Source organism: Entelurus aequoreus, linkage group LG03, assembly GCF_033978785.1.
Source record: "Entelurus aequoreus isolate RoL-2023_Sb linkage group LG03, RoL_Eaeq_v1.1, whole genome shotgun sequence".
NCBI lineage: Eukaryota > Metazoa > Chordata > Actinopteri > Syngnathiformes > Syngnathidae > Entelurus > Entelurus aequoreus.
Window position 1 is genome coordinate 76,729,268 of NC_084733.1, and position 24,516 is coordinate 76,753,783.

Consider the following 24,516-nt stretch of genomic DNA (forward strand, 5'->3'; position numbering starts at 1 on the left):
AGTCCTCCCGTATCTAGGTACTTATTCTCTGAATTCGTAAACATTAACAAAAACTATTAAAACAATAATTTTGAGAAAATAAAAATATCAATTTAATCATTCTGTATCGATCATAAACATATACAAATTGTGGATCAACTTGCTCTCTTACCTGTCCTGTACAGACTGCAACAATGCTGACACACCAACAGTTGTTATATTATCCTCTCTTTAGACTCCTTTCCTGTTAACAGATGCTTGATTTCTGCTGTAACACAGTTCCATCTACACTTTTTAAAGTTTACCAAGCACATATTTCTTGTGTTGTTTAAAGCTAGCTTAGTGGTTAACTTAGCGGTTAGCTTTGCTATTAATATTCTTGTCCCTGGTTTGCTTTCTGTGTTTAACATGATTAGCTCCGTCCTTCAGGGATACTTGATAATGATACTTACAATACTAAGGAATGCTGTTTATTTGCTATAATGAAAGTGATTATTATTAACTTAGGAGAGCACATAACTACCTGCTAGCCACTTGTAAGCCGGAGGACAAAAAATAAATGCAGTGTCAGCCAGGGTGGATTGGCATTTTTGATCTGCATTAATCGGCAATGGCGATCACAAGTGTTTAAATACATATCAACAACATCAACAGATAAATAAAGGTAAAAGAAGTAAGCAACGCACACATTTAGCGACACACAGGAGTTTCTTTCAAGCAGGATGTATTCACCTGTCCTTCCTATGAAGAGGACATACCCTTTTAGCTCGCAGTTATGTTTGAGATGTTTTGATCGTTTAGTAACATGACTAAAAAAAACACACGCAAAAGAGAGATACATCTACCCTCAACCGCAGATTAACAAGAGATTTTTTGGTACAGTTTAATTTAAAATTGACCTATTATGCAAAGCCAACTTTTCTTACCTATTGGTACTTGTTTTTGTGTATTTGGAAACTGCATAAGTCAAATATAATGTAGTTACAGGCACATTCATTATAACATTTCCTCTGCGTTAGCACTTATAATAGCAATATTGCTAAGACTTGGTTTATATTTAGGCCAGAACATTTAAATAGAGTATTGTTGACTGTTTTTTGATGTTTCTTTAGAGGGCTTTATAAGCGCAATAGATGACTCCCTTGAACTTTATTTTTAGCCACCTTGTACTTACCGTAGATTACAAAAAGGAATGCATTGAAAAAAAAATTAAAAAACGTGTGTTCTTGTCTTACAAACGGATAGGCAAAATTCCCCCCTAAGAGGGCAGTTCCACTTTAAAACCCAATTTTATACAAAATATACAAGGAGGGGTGTCCCCGCTACATCGCTCCATCAGAATGAGGGTCTTTGGCCTGGAAAACGTTGAAGACCCCTGCTCTACTTTCCCCTTTTTGTCTTCTTGTCTAAGCTTCACTTAGTTTCACTCTTCTTGTGTTTGCAGGCAAAGACAAAGAGCTCTGTGAACCTAACCACAATGCTTTCGTGAGTTTTTTGTCCTTACATATTACATAAAAACTCTGTGTATATTCCAGCTTCCTTTTGAACTGGATTTGATGATGTACATATTTTTCAACCAAATGCACACCAATATGTTCGTAGTGTGTCAGCCTGGACGATATGGCGTAAAAATAAAATCTCTGATCTTTTCCCCCTACTTTTTAAAGAAACCAAAAAAAATTAGAGAGATAATTCAAAGCAAGTTTTTCTTTTATTTGATCAAAAAGTAGACATTCGAAATGATACTGCATGCACTGCATCTTACTCTTAGCAAATTCTAATTTGTGTTGTCCTTTTTAGACCAGATATAAATTGTACTTTTTATGGAATGATTTCAATTCATTAGATTAAGAGCTTCCTCTGGGAAGCAATATTTCTGTCTTGAATAAAATACTTCTGTTAACAAAAATGTAGCATTGCACATTGCATGCATATAAATAATATTCTCCAGGATTGAGATGAATAAAGTGCAAACTTAAAACTTCTGTCTTGAATAAAGTCCTTCTGTAAATATCAACAACAATGTAATATTATTCGAATAATCAAGTAAAACATTTAGATGGCTACAGTTTTAATAAGCGGATAAAGGCAGGCTTTTTCTATCACACATCTTGGTGGTTTGCAAAGCGACTGCTTTAGTGATCATTCTCCACTGTGCTTCTTTCTCATCATACATGGCATCATCATACGTACCTTATTTGTATGATTCCACCACAGTAAGCTGCTTTTTAGCCGGTGATTGATTAATGTTATGGTATTGTTCTCCTTGTAAAGAGTTGCATTTCCTGCACTCGACTGGAGGCTTCGGTCTCAGATGCTGGAATAAGTTTGTTGTGCTTCTGCCTTCTTTAAACAAACTTTGCAGAGTGGAGTCGTTTGTTGCACATCTGTTGCCGCAAATCTACACTATTCTCCACACTTTTCTTTTTTTTTGGAACAAAATTCTTGCTCTCGTTAGCGTTAGCATTAGCCATGTTTTGCTAGGTCTTCCCCTAAGAAAATATAAGGGAGGGCGGAAGCTACGGAACCTTCTGGGGGCAAAAAGTATGTCAGAGCAAAAGGGAAACAATTTTATTTTTATTTTTTAAATCGTCTGCAATAAAAAACTTGACTATATCAATAAAATCGATACATCGCCCAGGCCTAACAAAGTGCTGACATTTCGGCAGCTAATCCCTGTCTTTTCCAGGAGCTTTTGTTCTTCTACTTTTCCCCCATCAAAGCTCAAGTGAACCTTCTCAGAGGGCCAAATCACTGTTTTATTTTTCCAGCAGTTTGAAATGATCACTCAGCGGCTAGTGTTTAAAGCGTGACGAGCTGTGATGACAGACGCTGCAATAGTGCTGGAAAAATTGTATTTTCTCCACTTCAACCCCCCCAACACACACACATCCACCAGATTCCATCCCCCTGCTCCTCGCTGCCACCGCCTCAGTCTTTCCACTCCTCATATCTTTCTCCAGCTGATGGAATGGGGGTGCCCGTGCATCTTAAGACCCCCCACTGCCGCCCCATCCCTTTGCCAAGCACCCACCGCTACTCATCACCCCCGCCGCTTGACGGACAAGCGCACCTTCAAGATGGGAAAGAGAGGGAAACATGACAGGCATGTCGCACTGGAGACATAAACCCGCTGCAGAAGCTGACACAACCGCTCGCAAGCGCACGCTCATGAGCACACTCACACATACATAGTGTACATTGCAAGATATAGGGACTCAATAAGCTGTCAAATAGAGATGGGTATTAAGCAAGAGGCAGGAAACTATCTGGGCGCTCTGAGCAAGCGCTCTGTGACTGACAAGCGCTGAGTGGAGAGGATGGGACTGCGGGGGGGTGTGTGACACTGTCATTGGAATCTGTCAATCTGTTTGAAAAGAGGAGAGCACAGTCCAAGGAGTTTGTTTTGATAGGGGACGGGGAGGCATTTCATAATTGCTGTCCTTGAGTTCTGTCACTGGCCGAGTATATCTGAGTTTTTCTTAAGTGTGCGTCACACTGTGTGTTTTTAATGTTTGCTTCCGTGATTGCAGGGCCCAGTTGGACCACTACCTGGCAGATCTTTCACTTCCTGTTGTGATTCTGGCCGGACTAGGCCTACTTCTCTCGTCATGGGATAGGTAGGATGAAAGAGCAAGTCACATGTCAGCAGACACTTCAACCTAAAAATTAACAGGGAACATAATCACTGACATAAAACAATTTTTAAGCATGTATGTGAACATTAGATCCTTTTATGCCTTTTATGTGTGTCTATAGCAGTCCAGCGGCTCTTTGCATTAGAGACTAAAGGTGCTCGATCCTGGGCTCGGGATCTTTCTGTGTGGAGTTTGCATGTTCTTCTTGTGGGTTCCCTCCGGGTACTCTGGCTTCCTCCCACCTCCAAAGACATGCACCTGGGGATAGGTTGATTGGCAACACTAAATTGGCCCTAGTGTGTGAATGTTGTCTGTCTATCTGTGTTGGCCCTGCGATGAGATAGGCTCCAGCACCCCGCGACCCCAAACGGGACAAGCGGTAGAAAATGGATGGATGGAGGGTGCTCACAGAGCGTATTGTGAGCGGAGTTTGACTCCCCATCAGGGATTCCATGGTAAAGTGCACTAACGCGTCGTCGATTCTTGGAAAATTTAAGTGAAACCCTACATTTCCACAATTCTGGTGTGTTGTTTACCTATTTCGTCATGGTGTCCTACACTGACGAGGGAGAAGAGGAACTGCTCTGCCTCTACCATTAAATGGTACAAGAGACAAGGGAAGGGAGTATGTCGTGCTTTGTGAAGGACATGCATCATAAGCATTTTCAATACTTCAGAATATCATCAGAATAATTTGAGCACTCACTTGTCAACGTTGCACAAAAGACAGGGGTCGGCGTCACATTTAATGTGGGTTGATGTGAATAAAAATACAAGCTGAGCAGTGTTTGGTGTGACACCAGTGCGCAGAGCAGAGTCTGTTTGGTCGTAAAGTTTGAGCTTTGTGTGCCAAGCCAATATCCGCTTTAAGTTTGCACGGACCTTTGCATACTCTGTTCCGCTTACTTTTTCCCCCAAGTTTGTTTGGGCCTTTAGTTATTGCACTAAGGATTGCATCTTTTTTTTTTTTTTTTTTTTTTTTACAGCACAGCTGATTGAGCGAGATACACTATAAATCATATGTAATAAAATCAAACTTTATTTGTATAACACTTTTCATACACAGGCAAGTGGCAAACAGAAAGTGCTGTACAAAAAATAAAAAATACAAAAAGAAGAGAAGAAAGCATGCATGCACGCATGCACACACACACACACACACACACACACACACACACACACACACACACACACACACACACACACACACACACACACACACGCACACGCACACACACACACAGCACTATTGAAGTAAAAGTCCCAACGATCGTCACACACACACTGGATGTGGTGAAATTTGTCCTCTGCATTTGACCCATCCACATGTTCACCTCCTGGGAGGTGAGGGGAGCAGCAGCGTGAGCCGCGCTCGGGAATCATTTGGTGATTTAACCCCCAATTCCAACCCTTGATGCTGAGGCAGGGAGGAAATGGGTCCCATTTTTATAGTCTTTGGTATGACTCGGGCGGGGTTTGAAGTCACGACCATCCAGTCTCAGGGTGGACACTCTAACCACAAGGCCACTGAGCTGGTATACTATTGACAGTAACAAAGCAAAAACAATACATGGCATGGCAATGAGGATTTGAAGAAAAACACATCCTTTGAGGCGTCCACACTGGAGAATAAATCAAATTAACGATATATAAAAACTAGTATAAAACATATGAAAATATATATGTAAAAAAAATAAAATATATATATACATAATATAAATATTACGTTAATAAGTTAATAAAAACATAACATTGAGAGAATAATAGTAGTGGGTAGAGTGGCCGTGCCAGCAATCGGAGGGTTGCTGGTTACTGGGGTTCAATCCCCACCTTCTACCATCCTAGTCACGTCCGTTGTGTCCTTGGGCAAGACACTTCACCCTTGCTCCTGATGGCTGCTGGTAGCGCCTTGCATGGCAGCTCCCGCCATCAGTGTGTGAATGTGTGTGTGAATGGGTGAATGTGGAAATACTGTCAAAGCGCTTTGAGTACCTTGAAGGTAGAAAAGCGCTATACAAGTATAACCCATAATTAAGATTGAAAACAGCACAATAAAATATAAAAAACGTAGGAGTTATATGTATATACGTAGGAGTTATATGTATATATATATATGTGTGTATATATGTGTATATATATGTATATATATATATATATATATGTATATATGTACAAAAGCCTGATTAAAAAGGTGTGTCTTTAGCCTTTTTTACATTTTTATTTCAACGATCTCTGCAGTCCTGAGGCTCTATGGCAAGCTGTTCCACAGGTGGGGGCCATAGTGGCTATATACTGCCTCATCGTGGGTCTTTGTTCTGGTATTTAGTAAAGCTAAAAGGCCAGTGGCAGTCCCAGAGGATATTAGAATCCGCGAGGGTGGATACGGTAAAAGCAGGTCAGTTAGGTAAGAAGGAGCAAAACCATTAAGACATTTAAAAACTAATAATAGAACTTTAAAATCGACCCTGAAATGGACGGGGAGCCCACTCAGCGACTTTAAAACTGGTGTAATGTGCTCCTGCCCTTTGGTCCTTGTCATCACGCGTGCAGCTGAGTTTTGTAATAATTGTAGAGTTCTAATATTCTTCTTGAAGACCAGAAAACAGGGCATTACAATAGTCTAAACCAGGGGTCCCCAAACTACGGCCCGCGGGCTTAATACAGCCCGCCAGCGTCCAAAATCCGGCCCGCGGGAAGACCCAATTTTTTTAATTATTTAAAAAAAAAAATCTGTCCCGTCTATTCCATTTTCTACCGCTTGTTACTCTCTGTGTTTCCTAGCTGCTCAGGCAAATCATATATATATATATATATATATATATATATATATATATATATATATATATATATATATATATATATATATATATATATATATGTATATATATATATATATATATATGTATATGTATGTATATGTATATGTATGTATATGTATATATGTATATATATGTATATATACGTATGTGTATATATATATGTATATATACGTATTTATGCATATATATATATGTATATATATATGTGTGTATATATGTATATATATATATATATATATATATATATATATATATATATATATATATATATATATATATATATATATATATATATATATATATATATATATATGTATATATGTACAAACCCCGTTTCCATATGAGTTGGGAAATTGTGTTAGATGTAAATATAAACGGAATACAATGATTTGCAAATCCTTTTCAACCCATATTCAATTGAATGCACTACAAAGACAAGATATTTGATGTTCAAACTCATAAACTTTTTTTTTTTTTTTGCAAATAATAATTAACTTACAATTTCATGGCTGCATCACACGCCAAAGTAGTTGGGAAAGGGCATGTTCACCACTGTGTTACATGGCCTTTCCTTTTAACAACACTCAGTAAACGTTTGGGAACTGAGGAGACACATTTTTTAAGCTTCTCAGGTGCAATTCTTTCCCATTCTTGCTTGATGTACAGCTTAAGTTGTTCAATAGCCGGGGGTCTCCGTTGTGGTATTTTAGGCTTCATAATGCGCCACACATTTTCAATGGAAGACAGGTCTGGACTACAGGCAGGCCAGTCTAGTACCCGCACTCTTTTACTATGAAGCCACGTTGATGTAACACGTGGCTTGGCATTGTCTTGCTGAAATAAGCAGGGGCGTCCATGGTAACGTTGCTTGGATGGCAACATATGTTGCTCCAAAACCTGTATGTACCTTTCAGCATTAATGGCGCCTTCACAGATGTGTAAGTTACCCATGTCTTGGGCACTAATACACCTCCATAACATCACAGATGCTGGGTTTTCAACTTTGCGCCTATAACAATCCGGATGGTTATTTTTTTCTTTGGTCCGGAGGACACGACGTCCACAGTTTCCAAAAACAATTTGAAATGTGGACTCGTCAGACCACAGAACACTTTTCCACTTTGTATCAGTCCATCTTAGATGAGCTCAGGCCTAGCGAAGCCGACGGCGTTTCTGGGTGTTGTTGATCAACGGTTTACGCCTTGCATAGGAGAGTTTTAACTTGCACTTACAGATGTAGCGACCAACTGTAGTTATTGCCAGTGGGTTTCTGAAGTGTTCCTGAGCCCGTATTTTCCGCACTATAAGGCACACCTAAAAACCTCCAATTTCCTCAAAAGCTGACAGTGTGCCTTATAATCCGGTGCGCTTTATATATGGACCAATTATGAGCCTCAACAGGTCTCGCAACTACGGTATCTACGCCGACTTAATTTTCCCCCTTCTACGGCTGCTTACCGTAGAAGAAGAAGCGCTTCTTCTTCTACGGGGGAAAATGAAGTCGGCGGCTGCTTTCCGTAGAACTCAAATGGGGGTACGCGTACCCCTGGGGATACTTGAAGGTATGCCAAGGCGTACGTGAGATTTTTTTTAAATGTCTGTCAAAAAGAACTGTGAAAAGAAATGCAACATTGCAATATTCAGTGTTGACAGCTAGATTTTTTGTGGACATGTTCCATAAATATTGATGTTAAAGATTTCTTTTTTTGTAAATAAATGTTTAGAATTAAGTTCATGAATCCAGATGGATCTCTATTACAATCCCCAAAGAGGGCACTTTAAGTTGATGATTACTTCTATGTGTAGAAATCTTTATTTATAATTGAATCACTTGTTTATTTGTCAACAAGTTTTTAGTTATTTTTATATCTTTTTTTCCACATAGTTAAAGAAAGACCACAATAAATGAGCAATATTTTGCACTGTTATACAATTTAATAAATCAGAAACTGATGACATAGTGCTGTATTTTACTTTTGTATCTCTTTTTTTCAACCAAAAATGCTTTGCTCTGATTAGGGGGTACTTGAATTAAAAACATTTTCACAGGGTGGGGTACATCACTGAAAAAAGGTTGAGAACCACTGCCGTAGAAGAAGTGAAGTGAATTGAAGTGAATTACATTTATATAGCGCTTTTTCTCAAGTGACTCAAAGCGCTTTACATAGTGAAACCCAATATCTAAGTTACATTCAAACCAGTGTGGGTGGCACTGGGAGCAGGTGGGTAAAGTGTCTTGCCCAAGGACACAACGGCAGTGACTAGGATGGCGGAAGCGGGGATCGAACCTGCAACCCTCAAGTTGCTGGCACGGCCGCTCTACCAACCGAGCTATACCGCCCCAGTGGGGGAACATTAAGTCCCGTAGTTGCGAGACCTAAACTTTATGTAAAGACCCAAAAAGGGCTCCTATTAAGAGACACGCTTACGACGCAGAGTTTAAAGGCCTACTGAAATGAATTTTTTTTATTTAAACGGGAATAGCAGATCCATTCTATGTGTCATACTTGATCATTTCGCGATATTGCCATATTTTTGCTGAAAGGATTTAGTATAGAACAACGACGATAAAGATCGCAACTTTTGGTATCTGATAAAAACAACCCTTGCCCCTAGTAGAAGTAGCGTGACGTCACAAGACAAAGGATTCCTCACAATTCCGCTTTGTTTACAATGGAGCGAGAGACATTCGGACCGAGAAAGCGACGATTACCCCATTAATTTGAGCGAAAAGATGAAAGATTCGTGGATGAAGAACTTTAGAGTGAAGGACTACAGTGTAGTGCGGGGTGTATCTTTTTTCGCTCTGACCGTAACTTAGGTACAAGCTGGCTCATTGGATTCCACACTCTCTCCTTTTTCTATTGTGGATCACGGATTTGTATTTTAAACCACCTCAGATACTATATCCTCTTGAAAATGAGAGTCGAGAACGCGAAATGGACATTCACAGTGACTGAACATGTAAATACACGGTTAATAATTTTCAGCTTGGCGAAGCTAAAAAAATAGAAGCTAACTTAGCTACGGGGCTAACGTGATAGCATCAGTCTCAAATGCAGATAGAAACTAAATTAAAAAAAACCCTGACTGGAAGGATAGACAGAAGATCAACAATACTATTAAACCATGAACATGTAAATACACGGTTAATAATTTTCAGCTTGGCGAAGCTAAAAAAAATAGAAGCTAACTTAGCTACGGGGCTAACGTGATAGCATCAGTCTCAAATGCAGATAGAAACTAAATTAAAAAAAAACCTTGACTGGAAGGATAGACAGAAGATCAACAATACTATTAAACCATGAACATGTAAATACACGGTTAATAATTTTCAGCTTGGCGAAGCTAAAAAAATAGAAGCTAACTTAGCTACGGGGCTAACATGATAGCATCAGTCTCAAATGCAGATAGAAACTAAATTTAAAAAAACCCTGACTGGAAGGATAGACAGAAGATCAACAATACTATTAAACCATGAACATGTAAATACACGGTTAATAATTTTCAGCTTGGCGAAGCTAAAAAATAGAAGCTAACTTAGATGCGGCGGCGGGCGTTGTACGCTTTTGACGACACCCCGGCCGCCATCAGAGTCGGCAAGAAACATATATTTCCCCAAAGTTACGTACGTGACATGCACATATCGACACGCACGTATGGGCAAGCGATCAAATGTTTGGAAGCCAAAGCTGTACTCACCGTAGTGCGTCTGCTATCCTGCTCAAAACACAACACAACCTCCTGGTGTTGGTGTTGCTACAGCCAGCCGCTAATACACCGATCGCACCTACAACTTTTTTATTTGCAGTCTCCATTGTCCATTAATCAAATTGCAAAAGATTCACCAACACAGATGTCCAGAATACTGTGGAATTTTGTCGAAGAAAACAGAGGTATTTGTATGGGTCCAAACACTTCCCTTGACCTCGTGACGTCACGTGCATACGTCATCATACCGCGACGTTTTCAAGCGGAAGTTTCGCGGGAAATTTAAAATTGCACTTTATAAGTTAACCCGGCCGTATTGGCATGTGTTGCAATGTTAAGATTTCATCATTAATATATAAACTATCAGACTGCGTGGTCGGTAGTAGTGGGTTTCAGTAGGCCTTTAAACTCAAGGCGATCAGTCACGCAGTAGAACACGGGAATAGAGCCGCAGCGAGAGAATTTACATTAACAAATCAATGGTGCGGAAGTGGAGGAAGCAACTTGATGACCTGCGCTAAGTAAAGAAGACTAAACAGAGTTTCCGAGGGAACAAAGCGAGATGGCTACAGTTGGAGGACAAACTCAAACAGTGGGTTGTTGAACAGAGAGCAGCAAGTAGAAGTGTCAGTACAATCACTACTTGTTTTGTTGACATTCCCTTTAGCGCAGCTCCATCTAATGGATGCATAATGTAACCCCAGCCTCTACTGTAGCGTCTATTCTATGCGCCTTATATATGAACAAAGTTTTAAAATAGGCCATTCATTGAAGGTGCGCCTTATAATCCGGTGCGCCTTATAGTGCGGAAAATACGGTAAATATAATATGTATGTATGTATTAGGGCTGTGAATCTTTGGGTGTCCCACGATTCGATTCAAAATCGATTCTAGGGGTCACGATTCAATTCAAAATCGATTTTTTTTCAATTCAACACAATTCTTGATTCAAAAACAATTTTTTATTTTTTTTTATTTATTTATTTTTTTAATGAAAACAATACACAACAATACCATAATAATGCAATACAATTTCAAAACCAAACCCGACCCAGCAACATTCAGAATAGCAATAAACAGAGCAATTGAGGAGACACAAACACGACACGGAACAATCTAAAAGTAGTGAGACAAAAATGAATATTATCAACAACAGTATCAATATTAGTAACAATTTCAACATAGCAGTGATTAAAAATCCCTCATTGATATTGTCATTACAAACATTAATTAAAAAAAAAATTAAAAAAAATGAACAATAGTGTCACAGTGGCTTACACTTGCATCGCATCTCATGAACTTGACAACACATTGTGTCCAATATTTTCCACAATGATATAATAAGTCATATTTTGGTTCATTTAATAGTTAAAACAAATTTAAATAATGGATCCCATATTCCAATATATGACTCATTATTATCTGAACTAAATGCAGTTTTTTCTACTGATATCATCTCCATAGCTTGTGTGTACCAGTCAGTATGTATTATGTGTGTATACCAGTCAGTATGAGTTGGACTATCAACATCTATCCATTTTTTTTAATATTACCCTTTTTGTTGTATGCATATTGAAAGAAATGCATTTTTACTCTTTGATGGCACGTTACTAAATTGATGGAGATCCCCAAGAAAACAAGTTTGCAGTGTCATTGGGATATTTATATTAAGGACTGTGATTGCTTATTTTGTTGTTTTCAACCATAAGTCTTTTATTCTCTGACATTCCCACAATAAATGAACAATCAATCAATCAATCAATGTTTATTTATATAGCCCTAAATCACAAGTGTCTCAAAGGGCTGCACAAGCCACAACAACATCTTCGGTACAGAGCCCACACATACGGGCAAGGAAAAACTCACCCCAGTGGGACGTCGATGCGAATGACTATGAGAAACCTTGGAGAGGACCGCATATGTGGGTAACCCCCCCCCCCCCCCCCCCCCCCCCCCCCCCTATCATGAATCAGTTTAAGTGGACCCCGACTTAAACAAGTCGAAAAACTTATTTGGGTGTTACCATTTAGTGGTCAATTGTACAAAATATGTACTTCATTGTGCAACCTACTAATAAAAGTCTCAATCAATCAATCAAAACTCTAGGGGAGACCGAAAGCAATGGATGTCGAGTGGGTCTGACATAATATTGTGAAAGTCCAGTCCACAGTGGATCCAACACATCAGCGAAAGTCCAGTCCATAGTGGGGCCAGCAGGAAACCATCCCGAGCGGAGACGGGTCAGCAGCGCAGAGATGTCCCCAACCGATGCACAGGCTAGCGGTCCACCCCAGGTCCCGACTCTGGACAGCAAGCACTTCATCCATGGCCACCGGACCTGTGCACCTCCCCCTCCACAAGGGAGAGGGGAGCAGAGGAGAAAAGAAAAGAAACGGCAGATCAACTGGTCTAAAAAGGGGTCTATTTAAAGGCTAGAGTATACAAATGAGTTTTAAGATGGGACTTAAATGCCAAGAGTTGCCTCAGCTGCCTCATACATAACTTGCTATCTACTACACCAATTTTAAACAGCTGAAAAGATGTAAAATACAATCTATTCAATATCTTAAATTGAGTCAGTTTATCTTTAATGCTTCTAAAGGGCTTATTGGCATTTTTCCAAATATCATTCCATGATATGTCTCTTTCATCTAAAATGTTTAAGTCCATCATCCATTTCCCAACACATGCATCATTTGATATTTTCTAGTGTGGTGTTCACTTATTATTCCATAAAATAGTTTAATTAATTTCTTAAATGTATCTTGATTAAAAAGTGCATCTTCCAGTTCATGGCTATTTAAGGACATACTTTCAGAGGATATGCATTTATTTACAGCGTGTTTTAAAGAGATACAATTTAAAAAATTATTTCTGGGTACATTATATTGATCAACTAAATCATTGAACGGTTTAAAGGCCTACTGAAATGATTTTTATTTATTTAAACGGGAATAGCAGATCCATTCTATGTGTCATACTTGATCATTTCGCGATATTGCCATATTTTTGCTGAAAGGATTTAGTAGAGAAAATCGACGATAAAGTTCGCAACTTTTGCTCGCTGATAAAAAAAAGCCTTGCCTGTACCGGAAGTAGCGTGACGTCACAGGAGCTAGGATTCCTCACAATTCCCCGTTGTTTACAATGGAGCGAGAGAGATTCGGACCGAGAAAGTGATGATTACCCCATTAATTTGAGCGAGGATGAAAGATTCGTAGATGAAGAACGTTACAGTGAATGACTTGAGAGGCAGCGATGGACGTATCTTTTTTCGCTCTGACCGTAACTTAGGTACAAGCTGGCTCATTGGATTCCACACTCTCCTTTTTCTATTGTAGATCACAGATTTGTATTTTAAACCACCTCGGATACTATATCCGCTTGAAAATGAGAGTCGAGAACGCGAAATGGACATTCAGTGCCTTTTATCTCCACGACAATACATCGGCGAAATGCTTTAGCTACGAGCTAACGTAATAGCATCTTGCTTTAACTGCATATAGAAACAAAAGAAATAAACCCCTGACTGGAAGTATAGAAAGAAAATCAACAATACTATTAAACCGTGGACATGTAAATACACGGTTAATGCTTTCCAGGCTGGCGAAGGTTAACAATGCTGTGCTAACGACGCCATTGAAGCTAACTTAGCAACCGGACTGCACAGAGCTGTGCTAAAAACATTAGCTCTCCACCTACGCCAGCCAAGCCAGCCCTCATTTGCTCATCAACACCCATGCTCACCTGCGTTCCAGCGATCGGCAGAAGGACGAAGGACTTCACCCGATGCGTTTGGCGGCCCGGAGACGTAGGAAGTCAAGGTGAAGTCGGCGGCTAGCGCGGCTAGCGCTCCAACAAAGTCCTCCTGGTTGTGTTGCTGTAGTCCGCTGCTAATACACTGATCCCACCTACAACTGTCTTCTTTGCAGCCTTCATTGTTCATTAAAAAAATTGCAAAAGATGTCCAGAATACTGTGGAATTATGAAATGAAAACAGAGCTTTTTGTATAGGATTCTACGGGGTACCATAACTTCCGTTACTCGGACTTCGTCACGCGCATACGTCATCATACCGCGATGTTTCAGCCGGATATTTCCCGGGAATTTTAAAATGTCACTTTATAAGTTAACCCGGCCGTATTGGCATGTGTTGCAATGTTAAGATTTCATCATTGATATATAAACTATCAGACTGCGTGGTCGGTAGTAGTGGCTTTCAGTAGGCCTTTAAAAGAGTTTCTATTAATAATATGATGAGGTTTAGTAATACCACTGTCTTTCCAAGTTGTCCATTTAACCACATTTTTTATTAATTATGATATTAGGATTGTACCAAAGCGGTTGATTTACAGATGTCATTGACTTGATTCCTAGTATTTTCTGACACAGTTTTAGAATGTTAAAGGTGGCTTCTATTGGGCTCTGCCTCAATTCATTAGGTATTTTTTTAATATAATATAAACTCCCCACATCAATGTCCAAATTCATTAACATATTTTTTTCTATGTTGATCCAGTCCTTATCTGCAGAAGAATGAAATAAGTGGCTTGCTTGTTCACAACCGAAGGAGATATTATAATGTAAGAAGTTTGGTAATTGTAGTCCTCCTTTATCTTGTGTACAAGACAACCTTAAGTATGAACATCTGGCCTTCTTTCCACACCATATAAAATGTGATATCATTGTATGTATTTTCTTAAACCAACTTTTATTAATTAGGACAGGCATCATTTTCAGTATATAATTAACTGCTGGCAGTATACTCATTTTTACTATGTTCACCCGACCCCAAAGTGATATTTGGAGATGTGACCAGCGTTCCATTTTGGATTCTATCTTATTTTTTAAATGTTTAAGATTTAGATCTCTGCTTCTATAAAGGTTTGGTGTAATGTGTAGTCCTAGATATATGATTTCTGCCTCTTTCTATTTAATTTTGGAGTTCTGAACTTGTAATTTCTTGCAGTGTTTATTAAGTGGTAATATGTCATATTTGTCCCAATTAACTTTACACCCTGATAAACAGCCATATTCAGTGATGACATTATTGATATAAAGAAGAGAGGAGTTAACATGTGACAGGTAAAAAAATTATGTCGTCACAATACATCGATAGCTTATTATACTGAGAGCCAATTTTTATACCATGAATATTATTTTCACTTCTTATTTTTGCAGCTAAGGGTTCAATAACCAAATTAAATAATAATCCAGATGCAGGACATCCCTGTTTTACTCCTCTTTTTAACAAAAAAGTTTCTGAAATATGATTATTGGTTTTGACTGATGCCATGGGCCTTGTATAAAGCATCTTAATCCTTTGTATAAAATTATCTCCAAATCCAAATTTACGTAATGTGCAAAACATATATGACCAGTTTATGCGGTCGAATGCCTTCTCCGCATCAACAGTATATACTGCTGTGGGATAAGGGAGACTTCTAGCATAGTAAATAACATTAAACAATTTCCTTGTATTGTCTGAAGATTGTCGACCTTCCATGAAGCCAGTTTGGTCAGTATGAATTAATTTTCCTATTACATTTGATAATCGTGTGGCTAAGATTTTTGCCAAGATTCAAAAGGATTCTCTATTCATTCAATACATAGGATTTCAGCAGGATCTACCCCAGTCTGCTGACATGCAAGCAGAGTAGTAGATTTTTGTAAAAAGCTTTTATAATTGTAAAGGACAATGTTTTATTAACTGATTGCAATAATGTACATTTGTTTTAACTATTAAATGAACCAAAAATATGACTTATTTTATCTTTGTGAAAATATTGGACACAGTGTGTTGTCAAGTTTATGAGATGCGATTCAAGTGTAAGCCACTCTGACACTATTGTTCTTTTTATTTTTATTTTAATAAATGTCTAATGATAATGTCAATGAGGGATTTTTAATCACTGCTATGTTGAAATTGTAACTAATATTGATACTGTTGTTGATAATATTCATTTTTGTTTCACTACTTTTGGTTTGTTCTGTGTCGTGTTTGTGTCTCCTCTCAATTGCTCTGTTTATTGCAGTTCTGAGTGTTGCTGGGTCGGGTTTGGTTTTGGAATTGTATTGCATTGTTATGGTATTGCTGTGTATTGTTTTGTTGAATTGATTAATAAAATTTTTTTAAAAAATCGATTAAAAAAAAAAAGAGAATCGATTCTGAATCGCACAACATGAGAATCGCGATTCGAATTCGAATCGATTTTTTCCCACACCCCTAATATGTATGTATGTGTATATATATATATATATATATATATATATATATATATATATATATATATATATATATATATATATATATATATATATATATATATATATATATGTATATATATATATATATATATATATGTATATATATATATGTATATATATCTATATCTTTATACTGTATATATATATATATGTATATATATATATGTATATATATCTATATCTTTATACTGTATATATATATATATATATATATATATATATATATATATATATATATATATATATATATATATATACAGTATATAGATATAGATATAGATATATATATATACACATACACAAACACACACACACACACATATACAGCCCGGCCAAATTGTTTTAACCCAATGCGGTCCCAGAATCAAAAAAGTTGGGGACCCCTGGTCTAGACGACAGCAAATAAAAGCATGCATGTTGGCCTGAAATGTAATATTATTAGAGAAAATATGCAGTTGAGCAGCCTCTGTTTTTAGATATAATGCTCTACTCTTTTGGGAAAACTTTCTAATAGATTGAAATATCTGTGTGGGATTTTTGTCCATTCATCCTGAAGAGCATGAGGCCAGAGGTCACCAAAGGCTGGCATTCTCTGTTCTAGTCCTAAATGTTTTCAATGCATAATTACAATGTTTCTGAGTTGAGGTCAAGGCTTTCAAATCATTTCACACCATATTGATCCTTGGCTTCTTTATGGACCTTTCTTTGTGCATGGTGACAGTCAAACTAATTGATTCATTTGTTCATTCTTTTAACCCTATTTGATTCATTATTTGATTGTGATGTCAGCATGTACGACTTTGTCCACACTGTGGTATTAGAACATCATTTGGTGTATTTACATGTAATGAAGTTCAACTTTATATTTTAATGCAGTGTTTTCCCCCCTTCCAGAATGTGCCGCTCTCTTTCCTGGCTGTTAACTTCCATGCTGTTCGTTTACTCGCTGTTTTTTGCTTGGCGAGCCAACTTGGACATTAGTAGACCTCTATTGCTGGGTGTGGTAAGAAAGATAATAATAATATCAATAATAATACATAATAATAAATGCATGTTTTGCTTACATTGTGTCACTGCTTCAGGTTGAGCGTTTTTGGATCCAGGGTGATGCTGTAGTGTGTGTGCTAGCTGGCCTCGGCTGCAGCCTGACTGTCTCTGGGCTGGAGCACAGGCTGGGTCACGCAAGGTTGTGGAAAACAACAGGATGGGTCTTCACCACAGCTCTACTGGCAAACATGGCACACACTAACCACAGGTGAGCACTGTATTCAACCCGCTTGGAAAAAGTCACAAAATTATGTTGGACAGTTTGCTTTGTCGACACCGTTTTTTCCCCTGCCAACATATTCTGAGATACTGTAGAAATAGTATCTCACAAAACTTATTTTGTTGCTATCTTAGTTGCTTTCTCAGAAAAAGGCATCATTCATGCTCAGTGGGTCCAAATTCTGTAGGAATTAGGCAACTTTTAATGTTTTGAACTCCCACTTTTTACCACTCTTGTGTCCCGAGTTACTCCAACAGAGAAAAGTTAGAATAAAAGAAAGGGGAAATAAAAAGTCCGCTCTCATACCTTCTCAAATCCTCGTGCATAAGTTTTTCCTGAGTCAACCTGATTTGTTTCTTCTCTGTGCTTCCGACCGGCGGTATGAACATGTCAGGTTTTCTCTGTGCTCACCCCGTGGTAGAGGCTGGAGAGAGACACGGTTAGCACATAGATTCCACTCGCTGAGCTCAGCCTGAGATGTTAGCTGTCCGAGAAGGCAGATTACACTAGTGAGGTGCAGGGGAGTTCCAGACAGCCATCACTGAGCGGCTTTGATCAAGAGGAGAGCATGGCCCGTGCTGTCACACCCATCACACCTGTCTGCTCACGATTAGATAGGCAGCCGGAGCACGTTGCACAGGCGGAGGGGCGGGGGCACTGACAACTTACCCTCAGAGCACCTTGTAAGCGCACTCACCAGTAAACACACTCTCTCGCACACCATTTGGAAGTGAAGTGAGGATGCACTCTTAGCCTTTCTTAAATGCAAGTAAACACATCTGCTTTTTTTCTTGTGTTGATGATCTTAGGGAATGTGATCACAGCAAAAACAGTGTGGTGGAACGCTTCGGCATGGAGCTTTTAGCTTCCTTCTCTGCGGACGCCATCATCCTGACCAGGGGAGATCTGCCTGGGAACTCCCTCCGCTACCTGCACTACTGTCTTGACGTACGGCCTGATGTGCGACTTGTGGACCAAGAGGTCAGAACCTCTCCTAGTATGCAATGTGCACATTCAAAGGTCATGCCATTCCTCTTTCTTATGTTGTCTCCTGTAAAAGAATGACACTAAATGCCCCCCCCTTTTTGTTTGTTTTACTAGGGCTGTCAAAATAACAAGTTAACTCATGTGATTAATCACAAAAACAATGCAAATTGCATTAATCATGTACACACACAGATTATCCACAGAATTTATTTTTTCAATACATGTTCCTTTCCCTTAACAGCAAATGGTCTCCTGAAAGGTGGCACGGGTTGTTGTGATCAGGTTTCTGCATACATAAGTGCCAAGATGAGTGAGGAGACTCCGACTGGTGTACTTGCTGGCAAATTGTACTTTAAAATACACCCTTACTGGACTTAATAATATAATAATGTTGCCAAGTTCTAAGCAAATACATGATGCACACGACTTGTCCAGGGTGTACCCTGTCTTCCGCCCGAGTGCAGCTGGGATAGGCTTCAGCCCCCCCGCAACTCCAAGAGGGAAAAGCGGTAGAAAATGGATGGATTTAAAAAAATTCCTGCATGGCATTCTGACAGTAAAATGTACTTGTGTCCAAATATTGGGGTCTTTTTTAAAGTAATTTAAATTATACTAGCGACTAATAACCTGTGATTAATCCTAATTAATCCAAATTAAAAATTGTGATTTATGTAATAAAAAAAAAATCATTTTTATCTTACTTTTTTTGTCAAATATGAATTAATACTTAATTGTATTCGTCAACTGTCAACTCTGACTATATAAAACTTACAGAATTTCTCCCTTTTTTAGTTGCGTTACCAATGTTTTTAATGTTGATTTGTTTTTTTTAGGATTTTTAACAAGTGCCAAAACCATTTATAGAAAACCTTTTTTACATTGTGGTCTTTCTTCTGTTCAGATGATGACATACACTTGGTATGTGGCAAAGCTGGGGCATCACCACCCTGGGGTCCACTTTCCTGGCCGCCAGTGGGACCCGGTCCACTCCAAGGAGAAAGACACCTTCAGTCTGGGGCAGTTTTTGTCCAGCAACTCCCAGTGAGTTAAATTCAAGTGGGTGATCTAATAAAGCAGAGTTGACCTGGCGGAAAGTGCAGGGTGAAGATAAGCCCAATGATACATTAAGTCCTTAAAGGGACTTTAATGATTCACTAAAGTCGACTAATCTGCTTGATTTTGTTAAATAGCCTCAAGTGGACTCTTTACTCCCCCTCTGTTCTAGAACTGGAAAGAATCCTGTTAATACCAAGTCCACCAGGGGGCAGTGTTTGCTAGGCAAAAGATGTCAGTGGGGCAACACCGACCTATGGGACTAATCTCAGTACCCAATTGTTTTAAAGACCCATTAGGGCATATTTGGAACCACTGGATTTAAATTACCCTCCATATGTGACCTGTGATGATAGAGGGAAAGGGGATAATGTTAAATGTCTGACCGTGCATCTTTTTTGGCTTTCTGCAGTAGGGACGTGTTTGCCTGTATTGGGCTGTCTGATGGTGACCAGAGCTGGGAGCAAAACTTCTCCACCTGGCCGTTTGGAGTGTGTGACTTCTTGGTGCCTGCTTTAAGGCAGTTTCACCCTAAAGAGTGGGCCAGTCACACACGCAGCCTTTACAACTGGAGCGAGCCACACAACAGGTACACTACCAAATATATCTGACCATCTGACTTCAACATTAAATACACCTGTAGTATATAAGAAGTTCATATATATTTAGCAATATCAAATATATTTCTGTTACAAAGATAACAATTCTGGAGCATTAACGGAACTATAATACAGTATGTTGGTGTGTTTAATGGTGTGGACCTGCACTGCACCAAACAGAGCTGTGAGATGCACTTCCACCAAAATCTACAACTAGAATAACAACTTGCCAATTTAATGCCAACAAGTTCAATCAAAACTTGATTGTTTTCCAAATAGTGTGTTCAGCATAATTGAGTACACCTCATTTGAAATATACGACTCAATTTATGTATGAGAACAGTTCACTGTAACTTGAGTTTATCACACATGTATTTCATTAAAATAAGTAAGTGCATGGTGTAAGATATCAATTATATACTATACTTATATACCCCAATAATCTTACATCATTTTGTTTAAGATTGTTCAAAATGGCCTCTTTTAAAACCAGAGTTTAGCTATTTTTTGTAGGCTCCCACAAAAAATCTATACTGAAATAATAAAATAAAAATATGAGACAGACACGTCTCATAGATTTGAATCTCCATTGTGTATTTTATCGCTATTGCTTTATATTCAGACAGAATAGTAAACGCTATATATACAATTGATTTAAAAATAAAAAATCTGATCTCCCTCTTCCTCTTGTCTCAGTGCTCCTCGGTCGTCCTCATGGAGCTTGGCTGTGCTGTGTTTTCCATGCTGTGATCCGCTTTCTTTGTGAATTCAAGCAGAGCAAGACATTAGGCTCTCAGCCATTTGAAATGAGAGCGGAGATGGAAAATAATGAGTTTCATATTGCGTTTTGTCAATAACTGTGTCAAAAGTGGAATTAGTCAGAGCTACATATTCTGTTGCTGTTGCCAGCAGCCCCTCATTCACTCAGATATCCACGGCTGAATAGTGTGACATTATTTCCCGCACTCTCACGACAAGCGTGTCCGCTGATGCCCACCAGCCAAATATTAGCACAGAGACCCCTGCTAAAATATTCTTTTGAAGACGAGGTCAAGTGGTTACAATCTCCCAAGTGAAAAAAAGGCGAATGTGGTTTTACTCCATGTCTAATGTGCAGGCTGGTATTATTGCTCAGTCATTTAAAGTTTATGCAGACAACATTGATGTTTAACAAACCCAGCACGAGTCCAGTGGAACAATATATTCACATTTGTAGTGCTTTAGAGTTAATACAAGCTACTGCCTGAATCTGTTTAGATACACTTTTTTTTCTTCCATATGTGAACAGTTTCCATCTCGCATCATGGGAGCGTGTGGCGAACGAGGAGATGTGGCAAGCCAGGTAAAATCTAATTTGAACTGCTTGTATACACTTAACGAAACATAAGCTACAGTACACACCATCCCCATAAACCAGTACTGTGTGGTAGAAGGTTTACAGTATGTGTACATTCTATTTTATGCGGCTGGATCTCCATAAATCACTCCACTGAAGTGGTGTGTCTGAGAGCGTGGCTCATCCATTCATTCAACACATATAACGCTGAGCCTGTACGTTTTGTTTCAGAATGAAGACTCCTTTCTTTCTGTTTGACCTGGCGGAGAGGCTGCAGGGAGAGGGCAAAGCTGACCTCTTTGAGCTGTCTTACTTTGTGAGTCAACATAACTTATACATTTGTTTTTATTATAAAAGCAGATAGATTTAAGTATTGTAAAATATGTGCAATTTAAAAATAAATACACATTTTCTAATTGTCTGTTGACATGCTTTCGCACAGCTGTATAAGGAGCTTGTGGAGGCCCACTCCAGCTACCCTCCAAACTGGGACAAGAACCTGGCACTGGCCTGTGAGAGGCTACTTCGCTCAGGTCACCAGGGCCACAGTCCAGACAGCCTGCTGACCTGCAGCGTCCAGCACTTTAGCCTGTACTTGGACAAGGATCCCACAGATCCGCAGGCACCCGCCATACGCTCGGCCGTTGCCCACCTGCTGAAGGAGAGAGACTGGCACCGCCAGCGCCTCAAGCAAACCACGTGACAGGTTTTTACATAGACCTATGTGGGGCGTGACATGCAGAAAGTGTTACAAGCCTCTTATGTTATGTCAGTAATGTAGTGGTGTTGATGAAGGCTGCATTGCCACGCTGGACTTAGCAAACAGGAGTTGGCCCATACTTGTGCTGGACTCAAGCAAGCCTCGGATGACCCCAACAAAGCTGCCTGTGCACCCATTTAGACTCTCCCATTTGATTGCTTTATCGTTACATCTTCTTTTCCACCCCCTCCTTTCCCATGCAGCTTTTAATGTACTGATTATTTTTGCCTTGGCCGCCGCACCATTTCTCTTTTTTTTCTCACATTAGGACGACAAGATTGAGGGAAACCCAATTTGGGGGCAGAAATGGAGGATTAGAGCAGCTGTTTAATCTAGGACAGACTTCCACTGTGCCACCCAGTCCACTCTCTACATGCCGAGCGCTTGCCACCCATCCGCCGTCCGTCAATCAGTCTATCTTAGATGGTCTTTTAAATGTTTTAAACTAATGGATTCGATTAGGTCCCCCGTCCCTTTTTCTCTTCCAGGATTCCTGTAATCCTCCATGGATTTAACTGAAATATGTCACAATGCCAGAGACCCTTTTAAAGGTGTGTATATGCGTGCACAAATGTGTCTATTCTCTCTTGAATCATACACACATGTTCCAGACACTTGTAGTGTAGAACCTGTCAGTGAATGGATCGGCCATCTCTAATTATCTGTGAAGTTGTGCAAAGTCCACACGTACACTTAACCTGGAAGATAGCTGAACACTGGACAGAGAGAGAGACAAGTCACTTTGGACCTTTGTGGTCCCCAACTCTATTTTATTTGTTTAATAAATACATTGGGACTACAGAAGAGTTCCTGTCATTTTACCACCGGGGTTTCAAACTTGTTTTTATTGAGGGCCACATCGCAATTATGACTGCCCTCAGAGGGTCGCTTGGAACCTTAAACAAATATGAATATAAATGTAACAATAGCTTTGTTACGCAATGTACATAGGCAACTCTTTTTTATTGTTAGATTTATAACAGATTGATGAATAACTTGCTTTGAAATTGTAAGTCAAGGTGACAAGCAGATATTTAAAGGGGAACTGCACTTTTTTGGAATTTTGCCTATCGTTCACAGTTATTATTTTTTTAGAATTTAAAAGATGATAAAGAAACGCTTGGAAGATGCGGCAAATGGGAGTCACCATTGTAGCCTTCAAAGCCCTCTAAAACAACTTAAAAAGCCCCCATCAATGTTTTATATACATGCTACAAGTGTGTTTGTACATATATATATATATATATATATATATATATATATATATATATATATATATATATATATATATATATATATATATGTATATATATATATATATATATATATATATATATATATATATACTGTATATATATATATATATATATATATATATATATATATATATATATATATATATATATATATATATATATATATATATATATATATATATATATATACTGTATATATATATATAAAATGTAATAGACACGTTCTTAGCAAAATGTAATATGTAAAATATTTACCATATCTTGGTCATTTTAAGCATTTCATCAGTGTATTTATTTCTGTTTCCATAGCAATGCACTTCCGACTTCTAGCAACAAATGTGTGTTCCTAATTCTGTAAACAGGAGTGTTTTTTAATCATGGCAGTCTTGGTAACAGACAACAAAGATGACTATTTTTGGACAAATGAAGATTCACAACCTCATTATTTTGAAGCTGAATATACAGGGGATGAACTGATGCTTCTAGAAGCGAGCACGAAGAAAGGGTGAAACATTGGAGCAGACGGAAGACGGGATAATGAGGTTGACGTGACTCTGAGGCTGTAAATGTGGAACTTGGATCCTTGCTATTTCGACATAAATGGCACGCTTACCCAAAATAAACCGGAAAAAACGTACCCACCTAGCTGGACCAAACACACAACTGTCCATCAAGTGATTCACTACAATATTTATCATGACACAAGCAGCACATTATGCATGTTATTACAACTACAAACGCTGTCGAGCTTGCTATGTGCAGACAAAAAATGTAATAATACTTTACAGATACTGTAATATGATTGTTCATATTTTTCAGTCAGTACAGATTGATGTCCTATTGC

The 24,516-nt window shown here is 38.6% G+C and overlaps 1 protein-coding gene across 2 annotated transcripts in view; it reads left to right on the forward strand.

Moving 5' to 3' along the window:
• Positions 1 to 23,506, forward strand: part of LOC133646882 (protein O-mannosyl-transferase TMEM260-like) — a 69,649-nt gene extending 46,143 nt beyond the window's left edge. For both annotated transcript variants that reach the window (XM_062042764.1, XM_062042765.1), the window contains 10 exons: positions 1,424 to 1,464; positions 3,513 to 3,599; positions 17,309 to 17,417; positions 17,497 to 17,669; positions 18,491 to 18,662; positions 19,570 to 19,709; positions 20,134 to 20,310; positions 21,609 to 21,662; positions 21,888 to 21,972; positions 22,099 to 23,506. In XM_062042764.1, the coding sequence (XP_061898748.1) occupies positions 1,424 to 1,464; positions 3,513 to 3,599; positions 17,309 to 17,417; positions 17,497 to 17,669; positions 18,491 to 18,662; positions 19,570 to 19,709; positions 20,134 to 20,310; positions 21,609 to 21,662; positions 21,888 to 21,972; positions 22,099 to 22,359 (1,299 nt within the window). In that variant the 3' untranslated portion in view covers positions 22,360 to 23,506. The remainder of the gene's footprint in view (positions 1 to 1,423; positions 1,465 to 3,512; positions 3,600 to 17,308; positions 17,418 to 17,496; positions 17,670 to 18,490; positions 18,663 to 19,569; positions 19,710 to 20,133; positions 20,311 to 21,608; positions 21,663 to 21,887; positions 21,973 to 22,098) is intronic.
• The last annotated feature ends 1,010 nt before the right edge of the window (positions 23,507 to 24,516 follow it).